The following is a 10,027-nucleotide window of genomic DNA, read 5'->3' on the forward strand; positions in this document are numbered from 1 at the left end:
ATCTGTGGCTAAAATATTCTGAGTTGCGTTGAAAACAGATTTCTAAAAAGAAAAATTTCCTGTGAGCTGGAAACCTGCTTCTCAGTCAGTCAGTTTGGTTTTTCCAACCCATCATCTGGCTTTAAAAAGTTCATATAGGCCCATGAAATACTTATTTCAGTCTTATGGAAATTCCTTCCTGTGTCATAATGTTAGTTCAAAGTGTTTTCTTTTTTTACAGGTCGCTGTCTAGGAATGGAAAACCAAAGCACTGTGGCTGACTTTATTCTCTTGGGACTTTCCAGTGACCCACAACTTCAAATTTTACTGTTTTTTGTGTTTTTGCCGATATACCTTATCACCCTAGTTGGGAATGCAGTGATTATGTTGGTGATAAGAGCCGATTCTCACCTTCACACCCCCATGTATTTCTTCCTCTCCCACCTATCCTTTGTTGATATCTGCTACACCTCAACTGTTGTCTGTAAGATGCTGGTGAATTTACTAGCAAAGCATAAAACTATTTCTGTCAATGCTTGCTTCACTCAGATGTTCTTTCTCCTTTTTTCAGGTACTTGTGAACCAGTTATACTGTCAGTAATGGCTTATGACCATTATGCTGCCATCTGTAACCTCCTGCATTATGGAGGGACTACGAACAAAAAAGTGTGCAGGCAGCTAGTGGGTGTTTCATGGACAATAAGTCTCATTCATTCACTGGTAAACACAGTTCCTGTATTAAAGTTGCAGTTCTGTGGGCCCAGTGAAACTGGGCATTTTAGCTGCGAGCTTCCCCCATTAATAAAACTGTCTTGCACTGGGACACTCATGAGCAACATAGCTCTTTTTTCATCTGCTGTGATTGTTGGTGCTGGCACTTTCATTCTTATGTTAATGTCCTATGTCCATATAATCTCCACTATCTTGAGGATACGCTCTTCAGAGGGAAGACATAAAACCTTCTCCACCTGCAGCCCCCATCTCATTGTGGTGGGTTTATTGTATGGAACAGTTGTTTTTCAGTACTTGAAACCCAGGTCTTTTTCTTCAATTATCCTAGATCAAGTTGTTTCTATCCAATACAGCATCTTAACCCCCATGTTAAACCCCATCATCTATAGTCTGAAAAATAAAGAAGTGAAAACAGCCTCAGGCAGAATTTTCAAAAAAACCAAAAAAATCAAGTTCTCAACTGATTTAAAAAAAAACAAAAAAAAACCCCAACAACTTTAAAGAAAAATTTTCAGTATTTTAAATTTAAAATAAATCTATTGAAAATATGGAAGTATGGAAAACATTGTATTTCGGTGTTCTGAATACATATAGCAGGATGATGCTAGAACACAAATGGTGATGATTTTTTTAAAACCTTCCTAGGTTGTATCTGTCACTGAATGAAGAAAATGTCACATATGTAGAGAATCAACCCAAGTGTTTTAGCTAGATTTTAAAACCTTGTTTAGTCACAGTATCTCCGTGAAGCCTGACTATTATTTGAACTTCCATCAAAATAGGCTAATATTCAGAATGTAATTAATTCAATATACATCATTACATGAAACAATTCTGCTAGTGAAACTGGAGTATAGATCCCAAAATATATTTTTGTCCACTAGTTTAGTAAGAAGCCTGTCCTTCTGAAGGGGACCCAGAAATTTAGGGGATGATATTCTCTCAATTTAAAAATGATTGTAAGCACCTGATTCCTGAAGTCCTTGATGAAACATATTGTGGTATGATGATGATGGTGGTATTTTTTAAAAGCACCAGATAAAAGACACGTAGCATAGACCGGGGTAGGTGGAAGTCATCTTTAGCAGGAGGAAGGAAAATGGCATTCCATGTGTCCATGAAATTTCTGCTTGATTGGTCCAAGGGTTCTTTTCTTCCTGTCACTTGCCATTTTTTCATTGTTACTTTTAGAGGAATAAATATTAGGAGACTGCTGAGGACCCCCAGCAAATCTCTTGTCTAGTGTCTTGTCTCTATCAGTTTTGCTTAGTATTGCACAATACTAAATGTTTTAAGGGCTGTATTTGTGGCCTCCAGTTACTACTAGAGCCATGCTCATGCCTTGCAGGTGTTACTGTCTAATCAATTCCCCTTGTTGGGGCCCTGGCCTCCTCAGTGTTTGCTCCTCTGCCCTCACTGGCCCCTTTTACTTAGGCCCACTGGACTGGACCTTAGTTTATTGGGTGTGAGCCTTTGCCTTGTCCTTCCCAACTTTGGGCCCTGGTCCCAATCTCACCCACTAGGGAACTAGGCCCTTGAAAACCAGTCTCTATCTCTTGAAAACCAGTCTCTCTCTCTTTTTGGGCTCTAGCTCTGCCCTGAACTGGGCAAAATCCACGCACTGCTCTGGACAATGCTGGGATCACCCCTTCTGCTCTACACCTAACCCAAATGACCAGCTATAGAACAAAGAGAATGGTAGGCTTGCATCTTAACTCAATGCACCCCACTCTGCCTTTCCTCAGGACTCACATGCTCCATCCCCCTAATCATTTCTCAAAGTTGACCTGTTGGTTTAGACTGTGCAGCCGCCAGAGGGTGAAGCTTGCTGCAGCAACACAACACAGCCACTACATTCTGGGGAGGAGCCGACCAGCGTTTGTGGCAATTGGACTGTGCAGGGCTTTGGACCCCACTGAGATGGCCCTTTACCACTAGGCTTCCATGTTTGGAAGGCCCATGAAGCATGAGGGAATTCAAGGTGCATTCAGGTAAATACTACCAAGGAGAAGGTGGTAGTAAATCAGGTTTTAAGGTGGTCCCTTACCCAGTAGGTGTCTGTGGGGGGGACCATAGAGCATAAAGTAATTCAAGATGCATCTATGTAAGTACTTCCAAGAAGAAGGTAGTAGTGGATTGGGATTTTAACCCTGTCCCCTTTGCCTTCTCCTTGTGGAGTGCTAAGGGAGTTGTTTTGGGTCAATTCTCTTCTGGGCCTGAACAAAGTTGGCACTATCCCTGAACTCCCTAGAGCTGGAGCTGACAGCTCTGAGGATGAGCAGCACTGCTGTCTAGATTTTGGAAGATGCTTTCAGAGCCCAGAGGAGAATGGCGGGGGGGAGGGAGGGAGCTGCAGAGGCTCTTCACATTTAACAGTATTCTGTTCCTGAGCTCCCAGGAAAACGATAAGTCAGCCTGAGGTCCACCATTCCCAATTCCAGTGGCATACCAGCATCCATGGAAGTTGGAGCACCTTCTGAGGTTGAGCAGGAAGGGAAAAATTTTTTCACTGACATGGGTTTCAGATTCCCCTAAGATTTTCCCCCAAAATTTACCTTCGGACCCCACCCAACCACACCCATATTATCCATGAACAGAAACTTATCTGTTCCTGTGAACTACTCTGGGTGTCTCTTCTTTTCCTCTTGGACATCTCCCCGTGGTCCTTACATGTGGTAATGCTCTGTGCCCTGGCCTTCTTTTTTGGCCTGAGTGATCTACTGTAAAAACAGGCCAGTCCTCATGTGCTGATAATTGTTAGGTCTGACCTAAGTGGTGACTTCCCAATTCTGGGCTTTGTGCTGGCATAGTAGATGCCTCACATGTTCTCCCTGCCTTTTATTTGTTTTGTTTTATTTTTATTGGTTGGCTGATTGCAGGTTAGTGTGTTTCTGTCAGAGCTGGGAATTACGGAGTCCCTCCATGTAGAGCGGACAAATCCCTTCCATAAAGGATTGGGTAAAGAAATCCTTTCCACACTCCCTTGAGTCTTCCATGGGGGAGGGGGAGATGCCTGATACATCATCCCTACTAAGCTGGTCCATTTTCCAGTAGTTTGGTGGGGTTTGGGGTTTTTTTTGTTTTTTGGGTTTTTGGGGGGAGAAGGTTGGGGGAGGCACAGGGCTGAAGACAATTCAAGGGGCATCCCAGTAACTGCTTTCAAGTAAAATGTGGTTGTGGTTTGGCTTCTTCCCTTTCCCTGCTCCTTGTGGATTTGCCCGCTGCCCCTTCGCATACTTGCTACCATTCCCTGCACTTGTAAAGCGGGAAGTTTTGGGTCAGGGGTAGAAGGAGTTATTCAGGCTGGGATGGGGCCTGCTGAAGCATGGTGAACCACGTGTTCCTTTCCTGGCGGGGGTGGTGAGGAGGGAGGAGACTGGCAGAGCCCATCCACGTGCAACTGAGGTTTCCCAACTCTGGTCTTATGCTGGCCTAGAGGAGCAGCTGGTGAGCACTGAGTTCAGGCTGCAGGTTCATTCTACTAGTCTGGAATGAGTCATATTGGATCTCAGGCCCTCCAGCCTCATCCTAGCCAGCTCTGCTTCCTCTTTTGATCTTGTTCATCTCTCCAGCACTGAGAAGACTGCAGAAAGACCCTTAACAGTATGCCTGAGACTGAGGCTGGGGCTTCTCAGCTAATGACAGACCATTGGAGTGATTCTTTCTGTGACAGAACTAAGAATTTTTTTCTACTACCAATGGGAAAATTTGACTGAAAACAAACAGAAGTATTTTCATTGCATATACTTAAAAGGACTTCATCCTAGTGAAAATTTAAAAGCCACTGTATATAGGTAAACTGCAAAATATTTCAATATAGGAATACTTCAGTAGCTCAAATATGCTTACCACATTAAATGACAATTTCCCATCATGCAGCGGGAGTTCATGGGGGTCACTGACAGCAGGGTATCCACAATATATATACACTAGGCATTTAGTTTTTTCAGAGAACTGGAAGGTCTCAATCACATGTTTTAAAATTAAATTAAAAAACAAACAAACTGCGGCTTCAGCTGCTGTGAATAGATATTGTTTACTGCTTAACTGAGAAAAGAATTTGAGGATGGCTTTATTTGTGGTCCTGTCAGGCCAGGCCTTTCTTGATCTGCTATCTGGTACCATGTTAACTAATACAGTCTGTTCAATGGTCGTGTTCTCCATGATCCCCACCCAGCAACCAAATTTATTGGTCCTCACACCTGCTATCCCTGTGGCATATTCAGTCATTTGACCTTCTGCCTCTAGACCCCCCAGCTAGCAGTCTGACCTTTTGATATTGAAACTGCTTCAACTGTCAGTGGTAGTTGACAGGTTATATTTTGGGCATTCAAGAAGGATCATCAACATATGCTTAGATAAATTGGGGTAATCTTAGCTTTTTATTTCAGTTCTAATTGGTATTCAGGGCCAGATACACTGTTGGTGTCAATGAGCAGAACTCCTTTGACTTATTTAACTTAAGTCAAATGACATAGTGACTTGCTGAAGGCAACACATGGGTTTCCATCGGATCCATAATGAGAAGGCTGATGACGTATCATGGGGCTGCTGTATCACACACCAACAGCATAATCATTATTTCCCTTGCCTTCTTTCCATGTTAGACTGGTCCTGGTCCCACATGAGACACTGAGAATTACATCAGCTATTTTCCCAATATAAAGGATCCTTCTCAGACTGCTCTGTGGGAGCCTTTGATTACTTGAACCATGAAAGATTGTTTTGGTCCCTTCAAATACAAAACTGATCTCCAGCTGAAAAACCCTCATACACACTAGGGCTTGCCTACTCAGAGAAAGGATTATCGCAGGATCTTTTATGGAAGATGTGTACAGCAGAACAGGATTTCCTTGTATTGCTCCAAAGGCTGCAGGACCAGGCTGGAGCTTTCATTTCTCTGGACTTGACAGGAAAAGCCTAAGTGAGTCTTTTTCTAACTCTCAAATTTATATTTTACTTCTAAAAAGATCAGTCTGATTATTGAATCTCTTGACAGGATTCACAGTTGTATGAGAGAGTGCAGAAGGCAGGAGAAATGCTTGTATGTGAGAGCAGCTCTCCCCAAAGACAGTGAAGTAGCCTGGGCTATTTTAACATTTATTTCTACCTAACCATCTCCATGCTTCTTTGCTGAATGAGGTAGCACTTCCTTCTGCTCCAACAATTTTTCTCCCCACCCTCCCATCTTTTATAGAACTGAACCCTTTAATTGTGACACTGTGCTTTTAAATTATTTTGTGGGCTAAAGGATGTCTTATCCTGCTTTAATATCTGCTTTTCTGGATTCCCTACAGCCTCAGTTAAAACTACCCTCCTGTCTTCAAGCTACGAGCAGCATGAGTGACTTCCACAGAAATAGTCAGTTTATTAAGGATCATTCATGTAAAAAAACAAAACAAAACAAAACAAAACAAAACAAAACAAAACAAAACAAAACAACACAACACAACACAACAACTGCTTGGTTGGAGCTTTATTAAAAATTGGGACTGGGCATCTTTTTAATATACATAAAATACTTTTTTATATATACGGACAGAATTCTTGGAGAAAATTTTATTTTGTAGACATTTTTGCACAAAAAAAATGAAGGTCTATCACATAGGAAAGATGAAAATTTAAGCACTGATGGGATCCGTTTGGAGATTTGAGGTTCAAAGAGTTTGGACATTAAAAAAAAACCCAAACCAGCTGCACAATATTTTGTGGCAAATGTTCATGGTCTTAAATAATTTATTAAGTGACAAAAAAGCACAGGCATCAAATGTGAAAATGAAATGAGGACACAATCTACCACAACAAGCACTTTGAGGTGAGGACTTAATTCTGCTTTCTGTTGATACAGAATAACAATAGGAGTCCTTATCAATGTTGACTGCTTTCTGCTCCTATTACAATATAAACATCCACAGGGTTCCACCCATTTCAGGCACCCCAGGAAAAAGAGCTTTCATTGGGAAGTTCCCTAAGCAGGTTTATCATCTCTCAAAATGAAACATAACAAGACAATTCTGAAAATAAAACCAAACAACAATACCCCAAACCCTGCCACCCCATTTCAGATAACAGTATTATAGTTCACTTTTCAAGCTAAAATATTCACATATTGTAGTCTTTGACAGCAGCCTTCTCATGTGTTGTCAAACGTTTTGATATTTATTTATTTATTTATTTATTTATTTATAACTCTGATTACCAGAGCAGAATGTGTTTACATTTGCATGTTACTTAATTGTGTTTTTTCCCGCCCCATTTTTACAGCTCACAACGCGTGGTGTAAGTGTCAATGGAAAGACAAATCAATGTGACAAACTTTAGTCTCCTGGGAATTTCCAACGACCCATGTCTCCAGATTTTCCTCTTTTTGGTGCTTTTAATCATTTACTTAGTTGCCCTAATGGGGAATATGGTGATAATTTTGGTCATTAGGATTGATCCTGAGTTGTGCAACCCCATGTATTTCTTCCTCTCCTGCCTGTCCTGCCTTGATATCTTCTATTCTTCTGACACCATCCCCCAAATGCTCCAAAACTTGTCACAACAGAAAACCATTTCTGCTGTTGGCTGCTTTGCACAGACATTCCTGATTATGTTGTTCGGGTGTACTGAGGGTTTCATGCTCTCAGTGATGGCTTATGACCGTTATGTTGCTATATGTGACCCACTGCATTACGTGAGCATCATGAGCAAAACAGCTTGCATTCAGCTGGTGGGTGGTGCATGTACAGTGAGTTTTTTGCATGCACTGATCAACACGCTGCTTCTGTTGAATGTGAATTTCTGTGGGCCCAAGGAAGTCAGCCACTTCATCTGTGAACTCCCTTATCTGCTACCTTTGTCCTGTACCGAGACTTTGGCTAATGATGTGGTTCTTCTCAGTTGTGTTGTAACATTTGGACTAATGTCCTTCCTCCCTATTATGGTCTCCTACTTTCATATCATCTCCACCATCCTGAGGATATGCTCCACTGAGGGCAGGCGGAAAGCATTCTCCACCTGCAGCTCCCACTTTATTATGGTGGGTTTGTTTTATGTGTCAGCCCTTGTCCAGTACATGAATTTCAGCTCCACCTCCTCTCTGGTTCTAGATGAACTATTGTCTATCCAGTACAGCATCTTAACCCCCATGTTAAACCCCATCATTTATAGTCTGAAAAATACAGAAGTGCAAAAGGCTCTCATGAAAATACTTGTGAAGTTGAAGTTCCTCAAGTATGGCACTGTATGTGCTCTTCACTAAGTACCTAATAATGTCATATGAAGGAGCTGAACATCAATATCCTGATTGTATATCATGGTTGAGAATGTGCATGCATAGAGATGTGATCTGGATCACAAAGGGATCAAAAAATTATCCCTTGTATGTTGGAAAACAGCCCAGCCTGAATACTAGGCCATGAGCTAAGTATCAAGAAGAACATGAAAACAGGAATCTTGTAATCCAGGCTCTTCTCTTTCACAGATATTCTCACTTGGATACAAATTTCTGGTGTAATTTAGTTGCCTTCTGTGAGTCTAAACAGAAGCTTTCTGGGGATATACATAGCATTCTGGCACTTATGTGCAGGTAGTGATTTTCCTTCTGCTACAGCATGAACCTATAATCATATAGTCATATATTTGGTATTTGGTTTGTACTTGAATCCACTACAGGGTCTTTCTTGGGCACCAATTTACAAAAACCCACACAGCTTATCCCAGAGTCTCCTGGTTCTCCTTTTCCTCCACTCCCATGACCTCTCCCTTCCCTTCTGGGCTCCAGACTGTCTCACCATGACCTCAGAGTCTCTGCTGGGCTGCACAAGGCTGGGAGCAGCAAAGAGATTGGGAGGCGGTCACAGTGGAAGATAGCAGTGGCAGATGGCACAGCAGCCCCGATAGCTGCCAGTTGGAGCCCAAGGTCAAATGCACACTCATTTTACAGTGGGACAGTGGATGTCACCCATAACACTCACCCCATCCAAATACCAGTGCTTTGTAGCAAGGGGGAGAGTCACTTTTAGCAAAGGGGACTTAAGTCTCAGTCTTGGAGGTCCAAACACCTTGGCCAGTCCATCATAAATAACCTCCTCCTGATCCAGGACCCTGTCCAGCTGGCAGGTACGGATGATTTGTCCCTTGAGTTGCAGAAAGACCTATGGCAAGATGAATTCTGAGTCTCTCCTAAGAAATCTGTGGGTGTTTGGCCTCATCTTACATTTTCTGGGGTTTCTCTAAATGCTCGCCACATTTTGGAAGTTGCTGCACACCTCTGGTTAAGCTTAGTTTGGTCCTGAAGGAATCCCTTCCCTTTGGCCAAAGCATTTATTAGGCCAAGAGAATGATGCTTCAGGAGCAAGGTTTATGACTGGACCTGTTGGTGTTTGCTGATGATATGCTTCTCATGATGCAGGCCAAGGAAACCTGGTGTGTACAGAGATAAGCAAGGCCATATATTTTGCAACATCCTTACACTCAGTAAACTGAAACAACCTCAAAGCGGGTGGCCAGCTCATTGGCATTCTGCCTGCAGATTATGACAGTGGAAGGCAAGGTCAAGCCAGGTATCAGTTCAAGTATGAAATATCAAGCCAAAGGTGGAGATGAGGTTGTGGTCAACACAAATAGTTGATCCAGGCCAAGAAGTCCAATACAAAAGAAGGAAAAAATCAGGAATAAGCATGGAGCCAAAAGCTAGAAACTCAGAGCATGGAATCAGGTGTAGGAGTTCCAAGCAGGCCAGGGGCAAAGCAAGGTCTTCTTTTGCTCAGGCAGCTGATAATGCAAATGGTGGTATTGGGTATTTAACAAAGGCTGCTTGAAATCTAGTGAATAAGGATCACAAGCAGAGAGTATGGCAGATAACTGCATCTGTATGTGAACCCAAATGAATGCAGTGGACAAGGTCCATAGCAGAAATGAACATCCTTAAACATGTCATCTTTTTTCAAATCCCATTCATCACTTATAAATGCATGGGCCACATCCTGCCTGGTGTACATCCCTGTACCTTGACTGAAGTCCGTGAGTTATGAGATACAAGGATCTGGTTCCATTGGCTGTAGTGAGTAAAGCTGATTTAGATCTGGAACCTTAATTGTATTGCAGCTACACTGAAGTACTTATTTTACAGACATAGCCTGTATAGAAGAATGTATCTACACTGGATCCTGGAAAATATGGCATATTATGATATCCCTTGTCTTCAGGATGAGGGTGGGGGAATATGGAGAAATAGATTAAAATAAAAATGAAGAAGTAAAATGAGAGAGGAAGAAAGAAAACAATGTCTCTGTTGTTTGGGGGGGGGGGTCCCTTCCTCCTTTACACCAGC

General features: G+C 42.2%; 1 protein-coding gene across 1 annotated transcript; it reads left to right on the top strand.

The window, feature by feature from the left end:
- The first annotated feature begins 234 nt into the window (after nucleotides 1-234).
- LOC149862673 (olfactory receptor 5BS1-like) lies at nucleotides 235-7,954 on the top strand. Its single transcript, XM_090054047.1, has 2 exons — nucleotides 235-1,132; nucleotides 7,104-7,954. Exons 1-2 carry the CDS (start codon nucleotides 235-237, stop codon nucleotides 7,952-7,954), a joined length of 1,749 nt encoding a protein of 582 aa, XP_089910173.1.
- Nucleotides 7,955-10,027: the final 2,073 nt, after the last annotated feature.

This window comes from Crocodylus siamensis, chromosome 6 (assembly GCF_052110815.1).
Source record: "Crocodylus siamensis isolate JL-2025a chromosome 6, ASM5211081v1, whole genome shotgun sequence".
NCBI classification, from domain to species: Eukaryota; Metazoa; Chordata; order Crocodylia; family Crocodylidae; genus Crocodylus; species Crocodylus siamensis.